Source organism: Coregonus clupeaformis, chromosome 38 (assembly GCF_020615455.1).
Source record: "Coregonus clupeaformis isolate EN_2021a chromosome 38, ASM2061545v1, whole genome shotgun sequence".
Lineage (NCBI taxonomy): Eukaryota > Metazoa > Chordata > Actinopteri > Salmoniformes > Salmonidae > Coregonus > Coregonus clupeaformis.
In genome coordinates, this window is record NC_059229.1 from 2,025,427 (window position 1) to 2,053,216 (window position 27,790).

General features: G+C 43.1%; 2 protein-coding genes across 5 annotated transcripts in view; both read left to right on the forward strand.

The window, feature by feature from the left end:
* LOC121534260 (zinc finger protein 501) overlaps positions 1 to 27,790 on the forward strand; it is a 644,805-nt gene that overhangs the window by 291,983 nt on the left and 325,032 nt on the right. The window lies entirely within an intron of this gene.
* LOC121553885 (perforin-1) lies at positions 401 to 27,659 on the forward strand. 3 transcript variants are annotated; one of them, XM_045211704.1, is made up of 7 exons: positions 401 to 474; positions 8,099 to 8,789; positions 8,893 to 9,132; positions 14,339 to 14,555; positions 15,093 to 15,401; positions 19,295 to 19,488; positions 27,083 to 27,659. In XM_045211704.1, the coding sequence occupies exons 2-7, from the start codon at positions 8,443 to 8,445 to the stop codon at positions 27,438 to 27,440; spliced, it is 1,665 nt and encodes a 554-aa protein (XP_045067639.1). In that variant the 5' UTR covers positions 401 to 474; positions 8,099 to 8,442; the 3' UTR covers positions 27,441 to 27,659. The 3 variants fall into 3 exon arrangements, with proteins under 3 accessions (XP_045067639.1, XP_045067641.1, XP_045067640.1); XM_045211706.1 differs by having other exon boundaries at positions 404 to 474; positions 8,436 to 8,789; XM_045211705.1 differs by lacking the exon at positions 401 to 474 and having other exon boundaries at positions 7,813 to 8,238; positions 8,436 to 8,789.

The following is a 27,790-nucleotide window of genomic DNA, read 5'->3' on the forward strand; positions in this document are numbered from 1 at the left end:
TTTTTCACAAAAACTTTTCTGAATGTATGCAGAGTATTTTCAGATTTTGCTATCAAAAAACACAGCGAAAAACAGTAAATGTAAAATGCATATAAAATCAACAGTGTAATGTTTGTAATCAGTCTTAACTGTGTTGTCCTCACCTTTAGTCTAATCATTTTCCCATAATCTCCAACTGTTCCCTTTTTGATTGCTACCATGGTTATGCATATACTTTCCATATTTATTCTGTAAGAAACATTTTACTTTAGCTCTATCAATATAGGCTAATTCCCAATAGTGTAAAATGTGACTCTAGCTTTAGGAATGTTTTCCGGAAAGTTTGTCGTAGTCAGAAACTCAGCTGTTCTGTATAAAAGACCATCCCTGGTTGTAGAGAAAAACAGATATAGAGGAGGGAGAGACAGACTTCATCACTGACTTCAGATCTGAGGACAAACTCAGCTGTAGAACCACTCTTGCAAATTCAAAGAGGTGAGTGGATTTGCAACTTGGAAAAGAACAGAAAAGCCTTTAAGGACAATGTTTAGATTCAGAGGAATCTTTGTCAGATTTGTGACTTTGCAGATTTAAAATGTGTTTTTTCATATCATAGTTGTGTATTTCAATTAAATCCAAAATCATGGATGGTGTGACTTTTGAGTTGTCACTAGCCTATAAACCAAACAAGCAGCTTGGTTTGAAGAAATCAACTGTGGGAGCAATTATTAGGAAATGGAAGACATACAAGACCACTGATAATCTCCCTCGATCTGGGGCTCCATGCAAGATCTCACCCCGTGGGGTCAAAATGATCACAAGAACGGTGAGCAAAAATCCCAGAACCACACGGGGGGACCTAGTGAATGACCTGCAGAGAGCTGGGACCAAAGTAACAAAGCCTACCATCAGTAACACACTACGCCGCCAGGGACTCAAATCCTGCAGTGCCAGACGTGTCCCCCTGCTTAAGCCAGTACATGTCCAGGCCCGTCTGAAGTTTGCTAGAGTGCATTTGGATGATCCAGAAGAGGATTGGGAGAATGTCATATGGTCAGATGAAACCAAAACAGAACTTTTTGGTAAAAACTCAACTCGTCGTGTTTGGAGGACAAAGAATGCTGAGTTGCATCCAAAGAACACCATACCTACTGTGAAGCATGGGGGTGGAAACATCATGCTTTGGGGCTGTTTTTCTGCAAAGGGACCAGGATGACTGATCCGTGTAAAGGAAAGAATGAATGGGGCCATGTATCGTGAGATTTTGAGTGAAAACCTCCTTCCATCAGCAAGGGCATTGAAGATGAAACGTGGCTGGGTCTTTCAGCATGACAATGATCCCAAACACACCGCCTGGGCAACGAAGGAGTGGCTTCGTAAGAAACATTTCAAGGTCCTGGAGTGGCTTAGCCAGTCTCCAGATCTCAACCCCATAGAAAATCTTTGGAGGGAGTTGAAAGTCCGTGTTGCCCAGTGACAGCCCCAAAACATCACTGCTCTAGAGGAATGGGCCAAAATAACAGCAACAGTGTGTGAAAACCTTGTGAAGACTTACAGAAAACGTTTGACCTGTGTCATTGCCAACAAAGGGTATATAACAAAGTATTGAGAAACTTTTGTTATTGACCAAATACTTATTTTCCACCATAATTTGCAAATAAATTCATAAAAAATCCTACAATGTGATTTTCTGGAATTTTTTTCCTCATTTTGTCTGTCATAGTTGACGTGTACCTATGATGAAAATTACAGGCCTCTCTCATCTTTTCAAGTGGGAGAACTTGCACAATTGGTGGCTGACTAAATACTTTTTTTCCCCACTGTATAAACCAAACAAAGGTTTGAGTTGTCACTAGCCTATAAACCAAACAATGGTTTGAGTTGTCACTAGCCTATTAACCAAACACTGGTTTGAGTTGTCACTAGCCTATTAACCAAACACTGGTTTGAGCTGTCACTAGCCTACTAACCAAACAAAGGTTTGGCAGTGGCAAATGTCGGGATAATGGTAAAACGCTAAATATGTCACCTCATTATCTTTTGGTTCAACAGCTCTGGTGTGTGTGTGTGTGTGTGTGTGTGGCTAAAGGGTGAACCTCTCCCTGACCGAGTCTGTGATACCTACATGTTTCAAGCAGCACCATAGTCTCTGTGCCCAAGAAGGCGAAGGTAACCTGCCTAAATGACTACCACACTGTAGCACTCACGTCGGTAGCCATGAAGTGCTTTGAAAGGCTGGTCATGACTCATATCAACACCATCATCCCGGAAACCCTAGACCCACTCCAATTCGCATACCGCCCCAACAGATCCACAGATGATGCAGTACAGGTGGCAAGGGTAGGTAACAACACATCCGCCACTCTGATCCTTAACACTGGGGCCCCTCAGGGGTGCGTGCTTAGTCCCCTCCTGTATTCCCTGTTCACCCACGACTGCGTGGCCAAGCACGACTCCAACACCATCATTAAGTATGCTGACGACACAACAGTGGTAGGCCTGATCACCGACAACGATGAGACAGCCTATAGGGAGGAGGTCAGAAACCTGGCAGTGTGGTGCCAGGACAACAACCTCTTCCTCAATGTGAGCAAGACAAAGGAGCTGATCGTGGACTCTAGGAAAAGGAGGGCCGAACATGCCCCCATTAACATCAACGGGTCTGTAGTGGAGCGGGTCGAGAGTTTCAAGTTCCTTGGTGTCCACATCACCAACAAACTATCATGGTCCAAACACACCAAGACAGTCGTGAAGAGGGCACGACAAAACCTTTTCCCCCTCAGGAGACTGAAAAGATTTGGCATGCATCCCCAGATCCTCAAAAAGTTATACAGCTGCACCATCGAGAGCATCCTGACCGGTTGCATCACCGCCTGGTGTGGCATCTGCTCGGCATTTGACCGTAAGGCGCTACAGAGGGTAATGCGTACGGCCCAGTACATCACTGGGGGCAAGCTTCCTGCCATTCAGGACCTATATACCAGGCGGTGTCAGAGGAAGGCCCAAAAAATTGTCAAAGACTCCTGTCACCCAACTCACAGACTGTTCTCTCTGCTACCGCACGGCAAGCGGTACCGGAGCGCCAAGTCTAGGTCCAAAAGGCTCCTTAACAACTTCTACCCCCAAGACATGAGACTGCTGAACAATTAATGGGCACCCAGACTATTTACATTGACCCCCACATGCATAGTCACTTTACCCTACCTATGTGTACAAATTACCTCGACTAACCTGTACCCCCACACAATGAATGGGTACCGGTACCCCCTGTATATAGCCTTGTTATTGTTATTTTATTGTGTTACTTTGTATTACATTTTGTACTATTTCGTTTATTTAGTAAATCTTTTCTGAACTCTATTTCTTGAACTGCATTGTTAAGGGCTTGTAAGTAAGCATTTCACGGTAAGGTCTACACCTGTTGTATTCGGCGCGTGTGACAAATCAAATTTGATTTGATTTGATTTAGTTTTGGTTGTTGTTGGTGACTCTTTGTTAGTTTCCCCTTTTGTTTGATCGACAACTTTTGGTTTCTTGCAGGGGAACATAACATAGCTAGCTAGCAGGCTAACGTTAGTGCCTCGTTAGTGGCTAGCTACCGTTGGTTCAGTTTCGTTTTCCTCTTCTGACAGAGAAGACACAGCATATGTATAGCCTGTATGACGTCCAGCCCTGATGCCCTGATGTCCCATTTCCTTTTGCGCTGTGATCCAGGTATGGGGATTCAATATGAAATGTGTGTGCGGGTTTTTGTCTATGAATCCGTTTTAGTGTCAGATTCAATAGCCATTTGGCTAGTTGGCTCATTCATTTATTTTTCTATGAACATTATTTTTGACATGGGTTTTTTTATATTCTATTTATGATATTAATTGAGAACATGGTTTATATTGTATCTGTGATTTCATAACAATTTTTATTCATATTGTGGGTCATTTAAATTATATTGAGGGGCTTTGTTATGGTGAAACACTGTCTGTGTCCGAAATCTGGCTTGCCTACTACTTACTTAAACTGCATACTTTGTACTAATCGTACTAGGTACTATTTAGCATGTACTGTTTAGTAAAATGTATGCAGTACAGATGTAGGATCTACATTTTAGCTAGTTTGCTACAGCAGGAAAATAATCCTGCAGTAACAGGATATGTGAATTATTATGTGGATTATAATTAATGGACAGTTTTGTAGGGTATGATACATTCTTCATTAGGGCAAATTAAATCAGAAATTTCAAAGTGGAATTTATAAACTTTGGAAGCCTTTTTAAAACTCAAATACACTGCAAGTTTGCATTTCCTGCTTTGCAGAAAAATTTTCAGCAACAAAATAGTGATCAAATTAAGATCCTACATCTGTATGACATGGCCGAAATGTACTTATTTTGGTGTGTTCAAGGAATTCGGAAACAAAACGAGCTCAGATTGGGAAAAGTTGTGACGTCAGTGATTTTCAGGTCGGAGCTCGAGTTTCTGAGTTGGATAACCATTCAAAACTATTTTCCCCGGTCGGAGCACGTTTTTTTTCTCCAGAGTTCCCTGTTGTCTTGAATACACCATCAGTTACGACTTCATATGAACTGGAAAGGATCATCTGTAGCCCCACCCAGTTGCCTTTCGTGTTATTGTTTTGGGCTAACATTAGCTAGCTAAGTAGCTAGCAATTGGAACAACGTACTTGGAGTAAACTTGAGTGTACCGTAGGCCTGAGCATGTATCAATTGAAGAGTCACCTGAATCCTGAGAGGAGAGATTCAGTAGAGGAATGCAGTGCTGAGGCAAAGGATGACTGGCTACTACTCTGAACTGTGTTCTGTGAGCTTTCTGGCGCTGCTGAGGCATCACCCAAGTGGGTGCATTACATTGTGAAGGAGGAGAATTCCAGTGACTACACGACTCCATTTTCATCAACCTGACCACCCTCTCCATCTTTGGAGGATGCATGCACTCAAAGACATGGCCTCCATTGGTTGACCTAGCTAGATATAGCTAAGCTACTCATGATGATGTATTGGTTGACCTAGCTAGCTATAGCTAAGCTACTTATGATGCTGTATTGGTTGACCTAGCCAGCTATAGCTAAGCTACTCATGATGATGTATTGGTTGACCTAGCTAGCTACAGCTAAGCTACTCATGATGATGTATTGGTTGACCTAGCTAGCTACAGCTAAGCTAGTCATGATGATGTATTGGTTGACCTAGCTAGCTACAGCTAAGCTACTCATGATGATGTATTGGTTGACCTAGCTAGCTATAGCTAAGCTACTCATGATGATGTATTGGTTGACCTAGCTAGCTATAGCTAAGCTACTCATGATGATGTATTGGTTGACCTAGCTAGCTATAGCTAAGCTACTCATGATGATGTATTGGTTGACCTAGCTAGCTATAGCTAAGCTACTCATGATGATGTATTGGTTGACCTAGCCAGCTATAGCTAAGCTACTCATTATGATGTATTGGTTGACCTAGCTAGCTATAGCTAAGCTACTCATGAGGATGTATTGCTTGTTTGTTTTTTTGTTTTTGATTCTCTATAAGATTATAAGTGATACTAGCAAGAGCAGTGTGCGGGTTTCTTTTTTTATTTTGATTTATATATTTGTTTTATTAAATGTCCTCTGGTCTGATGAAACAAAAATAGAACTGTTTGGCCATAACGACCATTGTTATGTTTGGAGGAAAAAGGGGGTTGCTTGCAAGCCGAAGAACACCATCCCAACCGTGAAGCACGGGGGAGGCAGCATCATGCTGTGGGGGTGCTTTGCTGCAGGAGGGACTGGTCAACTTCACAAAATAGATGGCTTCATGAGGAAGGAAAATTATGTGGATATATTGAAGCAACATCTCAAGACATCAGTCAGGAAGTTAAAGCTTGGTTGCAAATGGGTCTTCCAAATGGACAATGACCCCAAGCATACTTCCAAAGTTGTGGCAAAATGGCTTAAGGACAACAAAGTCAAGGTATTGGAGTGGCCATCACAAAGTCCTGACCTCAATCCTATAGAAAATGTGTGGGCAGAACTGAAAAGCGTGTGCGAACAAGGAGGCCTACAAACCTGACTCAGTTACACCAGCTCTGTCAGGAGGAATGGGCCAAAATTCACCCAACTTATTGTGGGAAGCTTGTGGAAGGCTACCCAAAACGTTTGACCCAAGTTAAACAATTTAAAGGCAATGCTACCAAATACTAATTGAGTGTATGTAAACTTCTGACCCACTGGGAATGTGATGAAAGAAATAAAAGCTGAAATAAATCATTCTCTCTACTATTATTCTGATATTTCACATTCTTAAATAAAGTGGTGATCCTAACTGACCTAAGACAGGGCATTTTTACTAGGACTAAATGTCAGGAATTGTGAAAAACTGAGTTTAAATATATTTGGCTAAGGTGTATGTAAACTTCCAACTTCAACTGTATACAGTGGGGAAAAAAATAATTTAGTCAGCCACCAATTGTGCAAGTTCTCCCACTTAAAAAGATGAGAGAGGCCTGTAATTTTCATCATAGGTACACGTCAACTATGACAGACAAAATGAGAAAAAAAATCCAGAAAATCACATTGTAGGATTTTTAATGAATTTATTTGCAAATTATGGTGGAAAATAAGTATTTGGTCAATAACAAAAGTTTCTCAATACTTTGTTATATACCCTTTGTTGGCAATGACACAGGTCAAACGTTTTCTGTAAGTCTTCACAAGGTTTTCACACACTGTTGCTGGTATTTTGGCCCATTCCTCCATGCAGATCTCCTCTAGAGCAGTGATGTTTTGGGGCTGTCGCTGGGCAACACAGACTTTAAACTCCCTCCAAAGATTTTCTATGGGGTTGAGATCTGGAGACTGGCTAGGCCACTCCAGGACCTTGAAATGCTTCTTACGAAGCCACTCCTTCGTTGCCCGGGCGGTGTGTTTGGGATCATTGTCATGCTGAAAGACCCAGCCATGTTTTATCTTCAATGCCCTTGCTGATGGAAGGAGATTTTCACTCAAAATCTCACGATACATGGCCCCATTCATTCTTTCCTTTACACGGATCAGTCGTCCTGGTCCCTTTGCAGAAAAACAGCCCCAAAGGATGATGTTTCCACCCCCATGCTTCACAGTAGGTATGGCGTTTTTTTGGATGCAACTCAGTTTTTACCAAAAAGTTCTATTTTGGTTTCATCTGACCATATGACATTCTCCCAATCCTCTTCTGGATCATCCAAATGCACAATAGCAAACTTCAGACGGGCCTGGACATGTACAGGGGGACACGTCTGGCACTGCAGGATTTGAGTCCCTGGCGGCGTAGTGTGTTACTGATGGTAGGCTTTGTTACTTTGGTCCCAGCTCTCTGCAGGTCATTCACTAGGTCCCCCCGTGTGGTTCTGGGATTTTTGCTCACCGTTCTTGTGATCATTTTGACCACACGGGGTGAGATCTTGCGTGGAGCCCCAGATCGAGGGAGATTATCAGTGGTCTTGTATGTCTTCCATTTCCTAATAATTGCTCCCACAGTTGATTTCTTCAAACCAAGCTGCTTACCTATTGCAGATTCAGTCTTCCCAGCCTGGTGCAGGTCTACAATTTTGTTTCTGGTGTCCTTTGACAGCTCTTTGGTCTTGGCCATAGTGGAGTTTGGAGTGTGACTGTTTGAGGTTGTGGACAGGTGTCTTTTATACTGATAACAAGTTCAAACAGGTGCCATTAATACAGGTAACGAGTGGAGGACAGAGGAGCCTCTTAAAGAAGAAGTTACAGGTCTGTGAGAGCCAGAAATCTTGCTTGTTTGTAGGTGACCAAATACTTATTTTCCACCATAATTTGCAAATAAATTCATTAGGGAGAACTTGCACAATTGGTGGCTGACTAAATACTTTTTTTCCCCACTGTATATATATTGTAAGGGTAGGCCTACAACTACTACTCCGTGAGTGAATAGAGCAGATGGTGTTAAAAACTGTAGCAGATATATTTGCCTAGTGGCGGGTGCTGTTGACTTTTGGCCGCATGATAACTTTGTTTTTATTTCAGCTTATAAAATGAGAAAGAACACAAACATACATTTTGGTAAGAAATTATGTGGTATTTTTGCTCCAACAGTAACGTTATACAATTCTATATTCAGTGATCTTGCGGCATTGATTCAACTTTACCGAACAAGCACCATTGTGAGAGGTGGCAGAGAGACGCGCCGGTGCACTCTGGGTAGCACTACACCCCCTGATTGGAACATCAGGGGGTGTAGTGTTTGTGCAAGCCAAAATCGTATGTTAGTGTGTTCTATTAAGGCATTTTCCTATGCGATAAAGAACATGTATCATGTGAAATGTAACTCTGTGTTTGAGATAATAATAATAATAATAATAACTTTATTTATTTAGCACTTTTCATTTCAAGTAACAAAGTGCCTCACATCATGGAGTTTATACAGTCTCTCTCTCTCTCTCTCCCCCTCCCTCCAGTTCAGTGATGACCTTCCCAGCCCCTCCCCTCTTCTCCCTTCCTCTCCTCCTTCTCCTTTTTCACCTGGACTCCGCCCACGCCTGTCGTACTGCCAGCCAATCCCAGTGTGACTCCGCCCCCTTTGTCCCCGGTCACAACCTGGCAGGGGAGGGATTTGACGTGGTCACCCTGAAACGTAAAGGGGCCTACCTGATTGACCTGAAGACCTACCTGTCCCGCAGTAAATCCTGTACGCTGTGTCGTAACCCCCTACAGGGGAACCAGCTGCAGAAAATACCCCTGTCTGTTGTAGACTGGAGGCCCTACAGCCACTGTACTGAGGATATCTCCAGCCACTCTCATACCTCTGTCAGGTCAGTAGGATGGTTTCTGACTGCTTTGGAAAACTTTACAAAGTTTACTTAATGGACATTTTCTTTTTTGGACAGTAAAGATCTCTTCTCTCCTCTCCTCCAGTAACCTGGCACAGTCCATGACCAACGAGATCTCTACAAAATGGAAGCTTGGTTTGAGTAATGAGGCGAAGGTGTCCGTAAGCATACCTGTAGGGCCGGTGAGTGTGAGTGTGGAGAAGGAGGTGGGCGGTAGAATAGAGATGGGAGGGTCCCAGTCGGATGTAGCCATCTTTGCCACGACCAAGACCAAAGACGACAGCCACTCCTTCTTCTCACAGAATCTCCGCTGCCGCCACTACAGGTAATAATAATAATTATTATTATAATAATAATAATGATTTGTTTAACTTTCATAGCGCTTCCCTTACAGATAAAACACATGAATTTCACAGGTGATGTTATGTGAAGTTAATGTGATAACATGTGACAACATTTAAAAGCAACATGTGATAACATGAAACTACACATGTGAAAACACGATCTCATGTGAAACATTTTTAACAACATGGGGATGCAAAATGTCAACATGACAACATTCTAGCTAGACAAAAACCTCCAAGGGACCATGCAAATACATCCCAAGAACGTCCTAAAAACGTCCTCGGGGACATCCCTGGAACAAACCGGGAACTAGACAAAACCTCCAAGGGACCATGAAACTGCATCCCAAGAACATCCTAAAAACGTAGTCAGGGACATCCCTGGAACAAACCGGTAACTAGACACAAAAAAAGTCATCATTTCGAAACCATTTTTTTCTATTTCCTAAATTTTAGTACTTTGTCAAGCAACTACCGACATAAAAACCTCATGTATGATGATTTCTGTGTTAATATGGAGGAATGAAAAATAATCTATATGTTGTATACTAGTGGTGCATGGCTTAGCTAAGAATGTGGTCTCAATAGTAAAAAAAACTAAAAGATTGTGATAAAAGCACCAAATTTGGCACAGAGGTAGATATGTATGTACTCTGAAAAGATACAGTTATGGAGCCAGCCCTGATTTGGCTCCTGGGAGGCGTGGCAGTCACAATAACAAAACAATTACAAATATTTAAATACCTATTTAGATTCCGGTTAATGTCCCTATACGTAGTTGAGAGTCTCATCTTTCAGATCCAATTGGAACTGAGTTGATAGCCCATAGTGTTCCAAAGCTAGAGCTAAAAGTCTGACGGCACCGGCGTCCATGTCGTCTATAGCGCCCATATCAGTGGCTATTTTATAGGTCGTACCGGTACGTCAGATTAACACAATTTCCTCAGCCTCTGAGTATCACAGCAACACAACAGTTTGAAGGAATAACAGAAACATTTTCATGGCAAGATGCTATGGATCAAAATAATGTATTTTTAAACATCGACTTTGACTATAAATGTGTGAAAAGTTTTCAACTCTTTGGGGAATTTAAACCACTTACTTGTGTTACAAAAGGTTCATAATAAAAAGTGTTACTGTTTGACAGAAACGTATTTTTGCTATAATTTCCCATTTGGGGTCAACACTGACCCCTGTTGGTACTTTAGAGGTTGAAATACAGGTAACTGCTCAAATAAAGGAACCACGTGAGTAAATGAGGGATACAAAGTATATTGAAAGCAGGTGCTTCAACACAGGTGTGGTTCCTGAGAAATTCCTAAGCAACTAAAATCACAGCATGCGTAGGGTAATGTATAAAATAGCTGGGCAGGCCCAGTTGCCCCATTATTTTATCTACCATTGCCCACATAGGATGATAATGCCCCCATCCACAGTCGTCACTGAATGGTTTGATTAGCATATTTTTTACTGAACTGTGAATGAAAACATAATTTTCCAGAACATTCTGGGAACAATTGTTATAGGTTGGAGGAAGTGATTGGCTTGCTCTGAAAAGTCAGTGCTAATAACCCTGCTATGAAACATGACCAGCTAGCCATGGGCCAAGGTTTGCATGTGTTAATAGCTGCTTAACCCCAGGCTTAAATGTCTCTTAGCCCATGCAGGTCTAAGTACAGTGTGAACACAGCTAGAAAGGATCAAAAAGTACAGCAAGTGGGTCAATTTAAACAAATACAAATACAATCCTTCTTTCCATTCCACGCAGAAGGAAGTCTTTGGACTGTTGTGTTGTAGGGAGCTCATTCCAGGGTTGGCTTGCTGGAGAAACTAAAGTATTTCTGATTTGAAGCTTTAAATCAGTATTTTTTTAATGTCAATGGCATGTATCACCTTGTTTAAAAAATATGAATATATACAGTGGGGGAAAAAAGTATTTAGTCAGCCACCAATTGTGCAAGTTCTCCCACTTAAAAAGATGAGAGAGGCCTGTAATTTTCATCATAGGTACACGTCAACTATGACAGACAAATTGAGGATATTTTTTCCAGAAAACCACATTGTAGGATTTTTAATGAAATTATTTGCAAATTATGGTGGAAAATAAGTATTTGGTCACCTACAAACAAGCAAGATTTCTGGGTCTCAGAGGAGCCTCTTCTGTCCTCCACTCATTACCTGTATTAATGGCACCTGTTTGAACTTGTTATCAGTATAAAAGACACCTGTCCACAACCTCAAACAGTCACACTCCAAACTCCACTATGGCCAAGACCAAAGAGCTGTCAAAGGACACCAGAAACAAAATTGTAGACCTGCACCAGGCTGGGAAGACTGAATCTGCAATAGGTAAGCAGCTTGGTTTGAAGAAATCAACTGTGGGAGCAATTATTAGGAAATGGAAGACATACAAGACCACTGATAATCTCCCTCGATCTGGGGCGCCACGCAAGATCTCACCCCGTGTGGTCAAAATGATCACAAGAACGGTGAGCAAAAATCCCAGAACCACACGGGGGGACCTAGTGAATGACCTGCAGAGAGCTGGGACCAAAGTAACAAAGCCTACCATCAGTAACACACTACGCCGCCAGGGACTCAAATCCTGCAGTACCAGACGTGTCCCCCTGCTTAAGCCAGTACATGTCCAGGCCCGTCTGAAGTTTGCTAGAGTGCATTTGGATGATCCAGAAGAGGATTGGGAGAATGTCATATGGTCAGATGAAATCAAAATATAACTTTTTGGTAAAAACTCAACTCGTCGTGTTTGGAGGACAAAGAATGCTGAGTTGCATCCAAAGAACACCATACCTACTGTGAAGCATGGGGGTGGAAACATCATGCTTTGGGGCTGTTTTTCTGCAAAGGGACCAGGACGACTGATCCGTGTAAAGGAAAGAATGAATGGGGCCATGTATCGTGAGATTTTGAGTGAAAACCTCCTTCCATCAGCAAGGGCATTGAAGATGAAACGTGGCTGGGTCTTTCAGCATGACAATGATCCCAAACACACCGCCTGGGCAACGAAGGAGTGGCTTCGTAAGAAGCATTTCAAGGTCCTGGAGTGGCCTAGCCAGTCTCCAGATCTCAACCCCATAGAAAATCTTTGGAGGGAGTTGAAAGTCTGTGTTGCCCAGCGACAGCCCCAAAACATCACTGCTCTAGAGGAGATCTGCATGGAGGAATGGGCCAAAATACCAGCAACAGTGTGTGAAAACCTTGTGAAGAATTACAGAAAACGTTTGACCTGTGTCATTGCCAACAAAGGGTATATAACAAAGTATTGAGAAACTTTTGTTATTGACCAAATACTTATTTTCCACCATAATTTGCAAATAAATTCATTAAAAATCCTACAATGTGATTTTCTGGATTTTCTTTTCTCATTTTGTCTGTCATAGTTGACGTGTACCTATGATGAAAATTACAGGCCTCTCTCATCTTTTTAAGTGGGAGAACTTGCACAATTGGTGGCTGACTAAATACTTTTTTTCCCCCACTGTATGTTGAAAACCATTCACTTTCTGCAAGAATCTCATCTGTCTATAACTGATAGTAAAATAATTAGGCGGGACTGGGCAGGGATGACATTCTCTACTTTTAAATCAACAATCTTTTTTACCACTAATTGGTCTTTTGACTAATCAGATCAGCGTTTCAATAATTGGGCAAAAGATCAGAATTGGTGTGCCTGTGTAAATGCAGCCATAGTGTCACAGATACATTGTCAGTGTGTCCCCGGCCCAGAATGGGCTTTACCCATAACATTCAACACTGGCAGTTATTAAACAGGTCATACACATGTATGAGTTTCATGCAATACACAGAACACTAGAAATCATGTGTATTACAGAAAAGGACAACTACGCATTCAGTATCTATAATACATCTCTGCATTTAGCAAAAGAGTGCCATCTGCACTGCTATTTTAGTTATCAGTTAATCTGACTTGTCACGCCCTGATCGAGAGAACTCTTGTTGGTTGGGTCAGGGTGTGAGTTTCTGTTGAATTCAATGTTATTGTATTTCTAGGTTGTAGATCTAGTTTGAGATTTCTATGTTTGGCCGGGTGTGTTTCCCAATCAGAGGCAGCTGTCGCTCGTTGTCTCTGATTGGGGTTCAGACTTAGGTAGCCTGGTTGCCTACCTTAGTTGTGGGATCTTGACTCGTGTTTGGCTTATTAGTGTGTAGCCATTGTTTGAGCTTCACGTTACGTTGCTTTTGTTGTTTTGGTCAAGTGTTTATCGTCTTTAATAAACATGTACGCATACCACGCTGCACCTTGGTCTGACCCGTCTCTCAACGATCGTGACATGACTATTCTCTCATCATTGATTTCATTGACTTATTTCAGCAACTTGAGGGTTTTCTGTATAGTTGTATAATTTTGGTGTGTCTCTTTTAATATTACTACTGAATCACTATGATAAATATAATAGTTTTTCTTGAGTGTATTTTTAACAAAGTGTAGGAATACTGGTAAAATCAGTCATTGACACAGACATGGTGGCGTAGTAGGAAGATTGGAATGCCGTGAACCAAGAGGTTGTGAGTTCAAATCCCAGGTGAGGAAATGTTGAATAATAATGACTGTTAAATAAACAGACACAATGTAGTCAAAGTGTGTCAAATATGTAAGTTGAAAACGCTATGTTAAAAGCACTGTGTGTATCCTAACGACAAACAGGGCATCACATTTGAAAATTTGAATCCACATGTGAAACGTGACGTGATCAAATGTGAAATATCATCACGTAAAGTGTTCCAAAAACACACGGTTTCACATGTGAAATTGTATGTGTAATAAAATTCCACATGTGCAAATCGTGGAATTTTCCAATGTGAAATCATGTGTTTTTTCCGTAAGGGTTTTCATTTCATAAAGGCTTTGTTCACACAGTCACCCCAGTTCCGATGTATTAGCATATCTAATGCATATATGATATTTTCCCCAATGTGTGAACAGCAACATTGGAATCTGATCTTTTGAGTTCCGATTTGAAACACATTCAAGCTGAAGTGGATTTTTCGCATGTGACCTGTTGTTACCGCGGCACCCACCAAAATGTTGTAAGGACCATTGCTTCTGTGTGCTGTATGCTGGGAAAGGGTAAACCAATTGTTGATTAAGGTCATCTCTGTGTCGTATTTTAATTCACATCTGATATGCTAATTCCTGTGTTCCAGTTATCGCACGCCAAACATTCCTACTCTCAGTGATGAATTCCGTAAAGACATCAATCTTCTGCGATCGTACTCTAAGACCTCCAAGGCCCAGTACCGCCGGCTCATAGACACCTACGGGACTCACTACATCCGCCAGGTTGACCTGGGAGGCCGGCTGACGATGACCACAGCAATACGCACCTGTCAGGCCTCACGCAGTGGCCTCTCTACAAAGCAGGTGACTTACTTAGTCTCAATCCTTGCTGTAATAGAGGACATTTTCCATTAAAAGAAACTACAGGAATTCAAAAAGCAAACTGTAACCATTACATACCACCAGAGGCATATACTGTTAGAGCAGGGCTCTCCAACCCTGTTCCTGGAGAGATACCCTCCTGTAGGTTTACATCTATCTAGTCCAGGGCTCTCCAACCCTGTTCCTGGAGAGATACCCTCCTGTAGGTTTACATATATCTAGTCCAGGGCTCTCCAACCCTGTTCCTGGAGAACTATCCTCCTACAGGTTATTCGCTCCAACGCCAGTTGAAACTAACCTGATTCAGCTCATCAACCAGCTAATTATTGGAATCAGGTGCACTAGATTACAGCAAAAACCATGTATTTTATCTATTTCTAAACGTTTAGTTACATTCAGAAAATTCCATTGATTAATATTACCCATGTAGTAAATGCATCACAGTATTTTAGGTAGAAACCTTAAAGACCAAACTCTCTGAATACATGGCTCTATGTACCACCTCTCCCCTCCTCTCAGGTGGAGTCCTGCTTGTCCACAGGTTTTAAGGGGAGCCTTGGGTTTTCAGTTTCCTCTAGCGGTGAAAGCTGCTCCAAAGTTCTGGACAACCGTGACTCGAAGACCTCCTACAGCTCTAGCTTCCTCAGCCACCACACCAAGGTGGTGGGAGGCTCTGGTTGGCCGGGGGAGCTGTCACTCAACCGTAACGACTCAGTGGGGTACCATAGGTGGATGAGAACCTTGAAGAACTTCCCGGACGTCATCTACTATTCTCTGACGCCTCTGCACCTGCTCATACCCGACACGGCTGTCCAGGAGGGACTGAAGGTAGCCTTTGTTTGTTAATATATTTCCCTCAAATTAAAATCCGGACCTTTAAGCCAGTTCCACAGCTTTTTTTATTTATTGCCCTCTAATCAGGGACTGATTTAGACCTGGGACAACAGGTGGGTGAAATAATTTTCAGGCAGGGGTACTCAAATACTATTTGAGAAGGTCCGGAGACATACATTTTTCTGGGTTGCAAAGGTCTGGCTGGATATTGTCATTTATCAGCGTAGTAACAACCCCCCATCCATACGTCCCCAAACTGCTCATACCCGACACGGCTGTCCAGGAGGGACTGAAGGTAGCCTTTGTTTGTTAATATATTTCCCGCAAATTAAAATCCGGACCTTTAAGCCAGTGTAGTATCTGAGGAATTATGACTTTGCTAACGTTTTCAAATGGAACCTGAGAGGGGGTTTATTCAGCTTAGAGGGAGCAGTTTTAGGGGGACACCCCATAGAACAGAGGAAGTCTGTTGTGTGGAGACAGGTGATTGGTCTGTAGGGGAAACACCCATATCAGATTACATAGGATATATACCACAGTTAGGTATATATATAATTTAGACCTGGGACAACAGGTGGGTGAAATAATTTTCAGGCAGGGTACTCAAATACTATTTGAGAAGGTCCTGACACATACATTTTTCTAGGTTGCAAAGGTCTAGCTGGATATTGTCATTTATCAGCGTAGTAACAAAATCCCCCACCCATACGACCCCAAACTGCTCACACCCCTGTTGTTGGGTAATATACCATACGACCCCAAACTGCTCACACCCCTGTTGTTGGCGGAGAGAACATTTTGGCACTTTTAAAGCTAATTTCCTGCAATCCTACACATCTTGCCACATCTTATGTGTGTTCATATAATACCTGTGACTCAACCAAATCAATGGGGGTTGAGGAATAAATACACAATGAGTAACGATAACGTGGCTATACACTATACAGGGGGTACCAGTACAGAGTCGATGTGCAGGGGTATGAAGTAATTGAAGTAGATATGTACATATAGGTAACTAGGCAACAGGATGGACAATACATAATAAACACAGTGTCATGTGAATTTTTATCTCTAATTCACCCTAAGCTTGAATCATTACCAGAGGTTGTAAGGCTCTGGTTTTAATCATCAATGATTCAAGGTCCACAACTCACAAGTCTTATCTGTATTTTTATTCATGGCGAGAGCTCTGGGGCCAAAAACACAAACATACTGTTTTTATACCCCTTGACAAACAAAGGCACTATGCTCCTCCCACCTTTAGGTGGCTTTCTTAAACAGTTCCCGCCTTTCCCCTTGAATGGTTAGTAACGCCCCCTCTGTTAGTGGGTTGACACTACATGATAATTCTAACATTTATACTGTGTTTGGGGTGAAATTCTTTAGTCATTATTCTTAAAATCCAAATTAATCTAACACACAGCAACAGTATGCCTGTGTGTACGTGTTATGTGTGTGTGTGTGTGTGTGTGTATGTGTTTGAGTGTCAGTGTAAGTATGTGTGAGTGTGTGTGTGCATAGAGTCAAAAGAGCTAGTGCAGAAAGGGTCAATGCAGATGGTCCAGGTAGCTATTTGGTTAACTATTTAACAGTCTTATGGCGTCGGGGTAGAAGCTGTTCAGGGTCCTGTTGGTTCCAGACCTGATGCATCGGTACCGCTTGCCATGCGGAAGCAGAGTGAACAGTCTATGGCTTGGGTGGCTAGAGTCTTAAGAAATATGTTAGGGCCTCCCTCTGACACTGGCTGGTATAGAGGTCCTGGATGGCAGGGAGCTCGGCCCCAGTGATGTACTGGGCCGTACGCACTACCCTCTGTAGCGCCTTGCGGTCGGATGCCAAGCAGTTGCCATACCAAGTGGTGATGCAGCCAGTCAGGATGCTCTCAATGGTGCAGCTGTAGAACTTTTTGAAGATCTGAGGCCAAATCTTTTCAGCCTCCTGATGGGGAAGAGGCGTTGTCGTGCCTCTTCACGACTGTGTTGGTGTGTGTGGACCATGTTAATTCCTTGGTGATGTGGACAGAGGAACTTAAAGCTCTCGACCCGTTCCACTACAGCCCCATCGATATGTGGACGGGGGCGTGCTCAGCCCTCCATTTCCTATAGTCCACGATCAGCACTTTTGTCTTGCTGACCTTGAGGGAGAGGTTGTTCTCCCTGTACTACACTGCCAGGTCTCCTCCCTATAGTTTCATCTTCGTTTGTGATCAAGCCTACCACCATCCATCATGCCTACAAACTATTTATATATACACTACCATTCAAAAGTTTGGGGTCACTTAGAAATGTCCTTGTTTTCGAAAGAAAAGCAATTTTTTGTCCATTAAAATAACATCAAAATGATCAGAAATACAGTGTAGACATTGTTAATGTTGTAAATGGCTATTGTAGCTGGAAACGACTGATTGTTTTTATGGAATATCTACATAGGCGTACAGAGGCCCATTATCAGCAACCATCAGTCCTGTGTTCCAATGGCACGTTGTGTTTGCTAATCCAAGTTTATCCTTTTAAAAGGCTAATTGATCATTAGAAAAGCCTTTTGCTATTATGTTAGCACAGCTGAAAACTGTTGTGCTGATTAAAGAAGCAATAAAACTGGCCTTTTTGAGACGAGTTGAGTATCTGGAGCATCAGCAATTGTGGGTTCGATTAGAGTCTCAAAATGGCCAGAAACAAATAACTTTCTTCTAAAACTCGTCAGTCTATTCTTGTTCTGAGAAATGAAGGCTATTCCATGCGAGAAATTGCCAAGAAACTGAAGATCTCGTACAACGCTGTGTATTACTCCCTTCACAGAACATCGCAAACTGGCTCTAACCAGAATAGAAAGAGGAGTGGGAGGCCCCGGTGCACAACTGGGCAAGAGGACAAGTGACAGTGACAACATGGAATTCAAATGAGGAAATGGAGAGAAGGAGAAAATATAAAGTTTTCCACTCAGGAGAAATGAGTAACCCTGTGCCACCACCGAGAGAAAACATAGTCAGATGAAGAGCGTTCTTTCGGGGGGTGATCCATGTCTCAGTCAGGGCCAAAAGGTCAAGGGACTACAGGGCAGCATAGGCTGAGATGAACTCATTGTTCTTGACCGCAGATCGGCAGTTCCAAGCGCTGCCAGAGACCCGGAATTCCACATGGGTTGTGCACGCAGGGTACAATAAATTAGAAGGGTTGCAGCCAAGGGGTGGGGAGCGTCTGTAAAGCCTACAGGGAGAGGAGCCAACAGAAAACACACACATAGTTGCCCAAGCTACAAAAGAGCAAAAATGAGATCATCAGAAAAGAAATGGGTAAGATACTCAAGTGAGAGAGAGAGAGCCTTCCTCTGTTTCCTTCATTGATGCCTTCAGTCAATGGTGACACCTGTCAATTATTTTAGAAGGCAGGATAATGATGATGATTTAAATGATTTCGATGTCCAGATTCGTCTACACTTGTAGGGTTGCCAGGCACAATGTGTCTGACTATCAGATCACTATGCATCTTTTAATGGTCTAGACCTGTCTAAATATGTGGGCAGGATCAGGATGTTAGAACCAGGTATAAACAGGGTTTATGATAGCTGGTTAGCCTAACTTACCTACCTAGCTAACATGGGCCAGTAGGTTAAGATATGTACATGTACATGATTCACATCAAGGCTATTATATTCTATTACATTCTATTGTTATTGGCCAGAGATTCCAAAGAGTTTGAACTCTGGAGAATAAAACCCAGAAGTTTGCTGTAACCTGAAGGTTGTTTGTTATATAATTATATTACCTCAGGTGGGTTTGTTTATTGGAGATTCTTGTCACAGGATGCATAAATAAAACCTAAAATCGGGATCTTAGGTTATATGTTATATATCAATTAATATGTTAACATTTTGTTCGAAATACAAAGGAGGCTGTCCAGGAGTACCTGAAGGAGAACGCCCTCACGGAGAGCACCAGGGAAATGTCCTGTGGGGACCGTTACTCTAAACTGGACTCAAACTGCTGCCTCAAGGAGGTCTCGAAGGGAAGACTGGCGGTGACGGTGGTCAGAGCCTGGGGACTGGCAGGAGACCACCAATGGATAGCGGGAGACACTGAAGCGTAAGTTATGTTACTGCACAATGTCAGTCCTCTGCAAGGTGTAGTGGAGGGTAAACACATGTAAACTGTTCAGTCCTCTGCAGAGGTATAGTGGAGGGTAAACACATGTAAACTGTTCAGTCATCTGCAGAGGTGAAGTGGAGGGTAAACACATGTAAACTGTTCAGTCCTCTGCAGAGGTATAATGGAGGGTAAACACATGTAAACTGTTCAGTCCTCTGCAGAGGTGTAGTGGAGGGTAAACACATGTAAACTGTTCCGTCCTCTGCAGAGGAGTAGTGGAGGGTAAACACATGTAAACTGTTCAGTCCTCTGCAGAGGTGTAGTGGAGGGTAAACACATGTAAACTGTTCAGTCCTCTGCAGAGGAGTAGTGGAGGGTAAACACATGTAAACTGTTCAGTCCTCTGCAGAGGTGTAGTGGAGGGTAAACACATGTAAACTGTTCAGTCCTCTGCAGAGAAGTAGTGGAGGCTAACACATGTAAACTGTTCAGTCCTCTGCAGAGGTGTAGTGGAGGGTAAACACATGTAAACTGTTCAGTCCTCTGCAGAGGTGTAGTGGTGGGTAAACACATGTAAACTGTTCAGTCCTCTGCAGAGGTGTAGTGGAGGGTAAACACATGTAAACTGTTCAGTCCTCTGCAGAGGTGTAGTGGAGGGTAAACACATGTAAACTGTTCAGTCCTCTGCAGAGAAGTAGTGGAGGCTAACACATGTAAACTGTTCAGTCCTCTGCAGAGGTGTAGTGGAGGGTAAACACATGTAAACTGTTCAGTCCTCTGCAGAGGTGTAGTGGTGGGTAAACACATGTAAACTGTTCAGTCCTCTGCAGAGGAGTAGTGGAGGGTAAACACATGTAAACTGTTCAGTCCTCTGCAGAGGTATAGTGGAGGGTAAACACATGTAAACTGTTCAGTCCTCTGCAGAGGTGTAGTGGAGGGTAAACACATGTAAACTGTTCAGTCCTCTGCAGAGGTGTAGTGGAGGGTAAACACATGTAAACTGTTCAGTCCTCTGCAGAGGTATAGTGGAGGGTAAACACATGTAAACTGTTCAGTCCTCTGCAGAGGTGTAGTGGAGGGTAAACACATGTAAACTGAGGAGCCTCTTAAAGAAGAAGTTACAGGTCTGTGAGAGCCAGAAATATTGCTTGTTTGTAGGTGACCAAATACTTATTTTCCACCATAATTTGGCAAATCAATTCATAAAAAATCCTACAATGTGATTTTCTGGATTTTCTTTCTCAATTTGTCTGTCATAGTTGACGTGTACCTATGATTAAAATTACAGGCCTCTCTCATCTTTTTAAGTGGGAGAACTTGCACAATTGGTGGCTGACTAAATACTTTTTTTCCCCACAGTATGAATGTATATATATATATATATATATATATATATATATATATATATATATAAACATGGGGGATTGGAAGTGATGCAGACAATTGATGGGAGTTACAATCTATCTGCAATATTAAAGCTGATCTACCCCCTATTACAAAAATTATAAAAAAAGAAATGATCAGTCTATAATTTTAATGGTAGGTTTATTTGAACAGTGAGAGACATAATAATAACAAAAATCCAGAAAAACGCATGTCAAAAATGTTATAAATTGATTTGCATTTTAATGAGGGAAATAAGTATTTGTCCCCTCTGCAAAACATGACTTAGTACTTGGTGGCAAAACCCTTGTTGGCAATCACAGAGGTCAGATGTTTCTTGTAGTTGGCCACCAGGTTTGCACACATCTCAGGAGGGATTTTGTCCCACTCCTCTTTGCAGATCTTCTCCAAGTCATTACGGTTTCGAGGCTGACGTTTGGCAACTGGAACCTTCAGCTCCCTCCACAGATTTTCTATGGGATTAAGGTCTGGAGACTGGCTAGGCCACTCCAGGACCTTAATGTGCTTCTTCTTGAGCCACTCTTTTGTTGCCTTGGCAGTGTGTTTTGGGTCATTGTCATGCTGGAATACCCATCCACAACCCATTTTCAATGCCCTGGCTGAGGGAAGGAGGTTCTCACCCAAGATTTGACGGTACATGACCCCGTCCATCGTCCCTTTGATGCAGTGAAGTTGTCCTGTCCCCTTAGCAGAAAAACACCCCCAAAGCATAATGTTTCCACTTCCATGTTTGACGGTGGGGATGGTGTTCTTGGGGTCATAGGCAGCATTCCTCCTCCTCTAAACACGGCGAGTTGAGTTGATGCCAAAAAGCTCGATTTTGGTCTCATCTGACCACAACACTTTCACCCAGTTCTCCTCTGAATCATTCAGATGTTAATTGGCAAACTTCAGACAGCCCTGTATATGTGCTTTCTTGAGCAGGGGGACCTTGCGGGCGCTGCAGGATTTCAGTCCTTCACGGCGTAGTGTGTTACTAATTGTTTTCTTGGTGACTATGGTCCCAGCTGCCTTGAGATCATTGACAAGATCATCCCGTGTAGTTCTGGGCTGATTCCTCACCGTTCTCATGATCATTGCAACTCCACGAGGTGAGATCTTGCATGGAGCCCCAGGCAGAGGGAGATTGACAGTTATTTTGTGTTTCTTCCATTTGCGAATAATAGCACCAACTGTTGTCACCTTCTCACCAAGCTGCTTGGCGATGGTCTTGTAGCCCATTCCAGCCTTGTGTAGGCCTACAATCTTGTCCCTGACATCTTTGGAGAGCTCTTTGGTCTTGGCCATGGTGGAGAGTTTGGAATCTGATTGATTGATTGCTTCTGTGGACAGGTGTCTTTTATACAGGTAACAAACTGAGATTAGGAGCACTCCCTTTAAGAGTGTGCTCCTAATCTCAGCTCATTACGTGTATAAAAGACACCTGGGAGCCAGAAATCTTTCTGATTGAGAGGGGGTCAAATACTTATTACCCTCATTAAAATGCAAAACAATTTATAACATTTTTGACATGTGTTTTTCTGGATTTTTGTTGTTGTTATTCTCTCTCTCACTGTTCAAATAAACCTACCATTAAAATTATAGACTGATCATTTCTTTGTCAGTGGACAAACGTACAAAATCAGCAGGGGATCAAATACTTTTTTCCCTCACTGTATGAATTGGATTTGTAACATATCATACAAAATGGATAACGTAGTACACAATTTGATGACGTAGTATTTAATTTGATGACGTAGTACACAAAAAACACTTTCGGCTCGTGAGCGCCACTACTTGCTGAAATTATACAAAAGATTGAGAGTGCATCTTTAAAACATTGTCTCAAATCTAGGTTTTGCCTTTAGAGTTCGAGAAAATTAACAACTTAGGGACCTTTTTTTTTTCTTTTCCCATTGACAAACCCCAAACACCTGTCTGGTCTGTAGAGTCTGCTTTGTGAGGCGTTCACGGAAGTATGAGCCTGTTGAGCATCTGGGTTTGAAAACTCTGTTGTTTTACTTTCTCAATAGTGTTTTCGGGGCAGATCTCCTCAAGGGACAGAATTCATTTGAATGGCTTTTGAAAGGTTGGGAGGAGCTAACTTTTTTCAATAGAAGTGATGGAGGCTGGAGCACAGAGCAGAATGTGCAGTTAGCTATATAGAACCCCTTCCCAATCAGCACAAACAAAAATATGTATTTTTCAATGTCTTTTGCTCACGTCTGGGGGGGCTGAGGAGATGGTTGGGAAACCGTCCTAGGACATACAGATTATAAGGTAAGATCGCCCTCTTCTGGCACTCCATAGTATTTGAATGTTTCCATTTGTTTCCAACTTTCTGTTTCTCCACCTGAAGGTATTTTTGTATTATTATTATTATATATATATTTTAGCCCCTTCTTCTCCCCAATTGCGATCTTGTGTCATCGCTGCAACTCCCCAACAGGCTCAGGAGAGGCAAAGGTCGAGTCATGCGTCCTCTGAAACATGACCCGCCAAACCGCGCACCTTAACACCCGCCCGCTTAACCCGGAAGTCAGCCGTACGTATGTGTCGGAGGAAACACCGTTCAACTGACGATTCAAGTCAGCCTGCAGGTGCCCTCCTCCCAACCTTTCAAAAGCCATTCAGGTGCCCGGCCCGCCACAAGGAGTCGCTAGAGCGCGATGAGCCAAGTAAAGCCACTCCCGGCCAAACCCTCCCCTAACTGGACGACGCTGGGCCAATTGTGCACCGCACGACTGGTTGTGACACAGCCTGGGATCGAACCCGGGTCTGTAGTGACCTTAGACCGCTGCGCCACTTGGTAGGCCCTAAAAGTTGCTCATAAGTTTGGATGTAACCACTGTGAAAATGTAAGATAAATAGCAAACTATACTAATCTTGATGCTCAAACAAGCGTAATAGCTACTCTCCTGTAGGTTTTTGCTCCAACCCCAGGTGTTACTACCCTGATTCATTTGATCAACCTGCTAATTATTAGAATCAGGTGCAAAAACCTACAGGACGGTAGCTCTCCAGGAACAGGGTTGGATTTAAAACCTACAGGACGGTAGCTCTCCAGGAACAGGGTTGGAGTTAAAACCTACAGGACGGTAGCTCTCCAGGAACAGGGTTGGAGTTAAAACCTACAGGACGGTAGCTCTCCAGGAACAGGGTTGGAGTTAAAACCTACAGGACGGTAGCTCTCCAGGAACAGGGTTGGAGTTAAAACCTACAGGACGGTAGCTCTCCAGGAACAGGGTTGGAGTTAAAACCTACAGGAGGGTAGCTCTCCAGGAACAGGGTTGGAGTTAAAACCTACAGGACGGTAGCTCTCCAGGAACAGGGTTGGAGTTAAAACCTACAGGACGGTAGCTCTCCAGGAACAGGGTTGGAGTTAAAACCTACAGGACGGTAGCTCTCCAGGAACAGGGTTGGAGTTAAAACCTACAGGACGGTAGCTCTCCAGGAACAGGGTTGGAGTTAAAACCTACAGGACGGTAGCTCTCCAGGAACAGGGTTGGAGTTAAAACCTACAGGACGGTAGCTCTCCAGGAACAGGGTTGGAGTTAAAACCTACAGGACGGTAGCTCTCCAGGAACAGGGTTGGAGTTAAAACCTACAGGACGGTAGCTCTCCAGGAACAGGGTTGGAGTTAAAACCTACAGGACGGTAGCTCTCCAGGAACAGGGTTGGAGTTAAAACCTACAGGACGGTAGCTCTCCAGGAACAGGGTTGGAGTTAAAACCTCCAGGACGGTAGCTCTCCAGGAACAGGGTTGGAGTATAAACCTCCAGGACGGTAGCTCTCCAGGAACAGGGTTGGAGTTAAAACCTACAGGACGGTAGCTCTCCAGGAACAGGGTTGGAGTTAAAACCTCCAGGAGGATAGCTCTCCAGGAACAGGGTTGGAGTTAAAACCTCCTGGACGGTAGCTCTCCAGGAACAGGGTTGGAGTTAAAACCTCCAGGAGGATAGCTCTCCAGGAACAGGGTTGGAGTATAAACCTCCAGGACGGTAGCTCTCCAGGAACAGGGTTGGAGTTAAAACCTACAGGACGGTAGTTCTCCAGGAACAGGGTTGGGCAGTCCTGCTCCATAGAATGCACCACACTTATTCGGCTGTCCCCATAGGAAAACCCTTTGAATAACCCTTTTTGGTTCCAGGTAGAACTCTTTTGTGTAAAGGGTTCTACATGGAACTCAAAATGGTTATACCTGGAACCAAAAAGGGTTATTCAAAGGGTTTTCCTATGGGGACAGCCAAAGAACCCTTTATGTTCTAGATGGCACCTTTGTTTCTAAGAGTGTACTTTATACACTATACAGAGAATAGGGTGCCATTTGGGACACAAGCAATATGATGTCACACAAGCAATATGATGTCACACAAGCAATATGATGTCACACAAGCAATTTGTGCCAATTGGAGTAGTCCCTCTTTTCCCAACCCTCTCCTCGCCTTCCCCCAGGTTTGTTAAACTGGCACATGTGATTCCATTAGTCAAAGGCTTGATGATTAGTTGACTAATTTAATGAGGTGTGCCAGTTTAGGGTTAAAACATAAATGTGAAACCTAGGGGAGGGGCCAAGGAGATGGTTGGGAAACCCTGTCCTAGGCGCTACAGATTATAACATGTGTCAAACTCATTCCACGAAGAGAAGAAGGGAAGAGAGACGAGAGAGAGAAAAAGAGAGAGAAACAAGAAGACAGAATGCCTATCGTATTGTGATAAAAGTTCTTTCAACCTTTTACACCAACATGTGTCTGCGGGTTTTCCCTCCTCCCTTGTCCTTGATTGATGAATTAAGGTCACTAATTAGTAAGGAAATCCCCTCACCTGGTTGTCTAGGTCACTAATTAGTATAGAAATCCCCTCACCTGGTTGTCTAGGTCACTAATTAGTAAGGAAATCCCCGCACCTGGTTGTCTAGGTCACTAATTAGTAAGGAAATCCCCTCACCTGGTTGTCTAGGTCACTAATTAGTAAGGAAATCCCCTCACCTGGTTGTCTAGGTCAATAATTAATTAGTAAGGAAGTCCCCTCACCTGGTTGTCTAGGTCACTAATTAGTATGGAAATCCCCTCACCTGGTTGTCTAGGTCACTAATTAGTATGGAAATCCCCTCACCTGGTTGTCTAGTTCACTAATTAGTATGAAAATCCCCTCACCTGGTTGTCTACGTCACTAATTAGTATGGAAATCCCCTCACCTGGTTGTCTAGGTCACTAATTAGTATGGAAATCCCCTCACCTGGTTGTCTAGGTCACTAATTAGTATGGAAATCCCCTCACCTGGTTGTCTAGGTCACTAAGTAGTAAGGAAATCCCCTCACCTGGTTGTCTAGGTCACAATTAATTAGTAAGGAAATCCCCTCACCTGGTTGTCTAGGTCACTAATTAGTAAGGAAATCCCCTCACCTGGTTGTCTAGGTCACTAATTAGAAAGGAAATCCCCTCACATGGTTGTCTAGGTCACTAATTAGTAAGAAATCCCCTCACATGGTTGTCTAGGTCGCTAATTAGTAAGGAACTCCCCTCACCCGGTTGTCTAGGTCACTAATTAGAAAGGAAATCCCCTCACATGGTTGTCTAGGTCACTAATTAGTAAGGAAATCCCCTCACCTGGTTGTCTAGGTCACTAATTAGAAAGGAAATCCCCTCACATGGTTGTCTAGGTCACTAATTAGTAAGAAATCCCCTCACATGGTTGTCTAGGTCGCTAATTAGTAAGGAACTCCCCTCACCCGGTTGTCTAGGTCACTAATTAGAAAGGAAATCCCCTCACATGGTTGTCTAGGTCACTAATTAGTAAGGAAATCCCCTCACCTGGTTGTCTAGGTCACTAATTAGTAAGGAAATCCCCTCACATGGTTGTCTAGGTCACTAATTAGAAAGGAAATCCCCTCTGCTGGTTGTCTAGGTCACTAATTAGAAAGGAAATCCCCTCTGCTGGTTGTCTAGGTCAGTAATTAGAAAGGAAATCCCCTCTGCTGGTTGTCTAGGTCACTAATTAGTAAGGAACTTCCCTCACCCGGTTGTCTAGGTCACTAATTAGTAAGGAACTCCCCTCCCCTGGTCTAGGTCTTAATTTAATAGAAATAACTCAAACCAGTATACAGTAGGACCTCCATGGAATGAGTTTGATCGCCCTCTTGTGGCACGCCATAGTATTTTAATCTTTCCATTTTGTTTCCAACTTCCTGTTTCTCCACCTGCTACAGGTACGCTGTGGTCACCTACGGTTCCAAGTCCCATCAGACCAATGTTATACCGTCCAACGATCCTGTCTGGAATGCTACCTTTGACATGGGTCCCTTCAACAAAGACCTGAGGCTAACGGTGGAGGTCTGGGATGAAGATCCTGCGAATAAAGATGACAACCTGAGGCACTGTACCGTCAACCTCGAGCAGGGGACACATGAACGCCTGTGCATCAACAGCGGGGGATGGGGCTTTTATTTCCTGTACACCCTCACCTGTGACCCCCACTTGACCGGGGACCAGTGTGAAAAATACAAACCTTCCAACGCCACAACATACAAACCTTCCACCCCCACAGTCCACTCTACTCCACTCTAAAAGCATCTATTTTCTATCCAGAGTTCAGCGCTCCTATACCTATGGTTGTTTTACATCTCTGTATAATGTACCCCCCAGAACGCATGTTGGAGTAAATTCATTCCAGGCAGTGGGTCTGTTGCCTGTACAGCTCACCAGGAACCACGTTGGAAACAAGGGGAATCATTTCAATATGTTATCCCCCGGGCTGTACTCAGTGCATCTCCACCCCTCCCCCGACCCCCCTGACAAACAGGTTTTCTGTTTGTCAAGGGTTTCACTTTTTCCAAGTCTTTTTTTGTTATTATTCACACCAAAGCTTGTCTGTGACCTAAACAAATAAAGTGTTACCTTAGATTTAAACGGCGGCT

Coding starts and splice junctions, on each gene's coding strand:
- LOC121553885 (XM_045211704.1), top strand. CDS start 8,443: ATGACCTTCCCAGCCCCTCCCCTCTTCTCCCTTCCTCTCCTCCTTCTC. Junction 8,790..8,892: donor CACTCTCATACCTCTGTCAG/GTCAGTAGGATG, acceptor CCTCTCCTCCAG/TAACCTGGCACAGTCCATGA. Junction 19,489..27,082: donor ATAGCGGGAGACACTGAAGC/GTAAGTTATGTT, acceptor CACCTGCTACAG/GTACGCTGTGGTCACCTACG.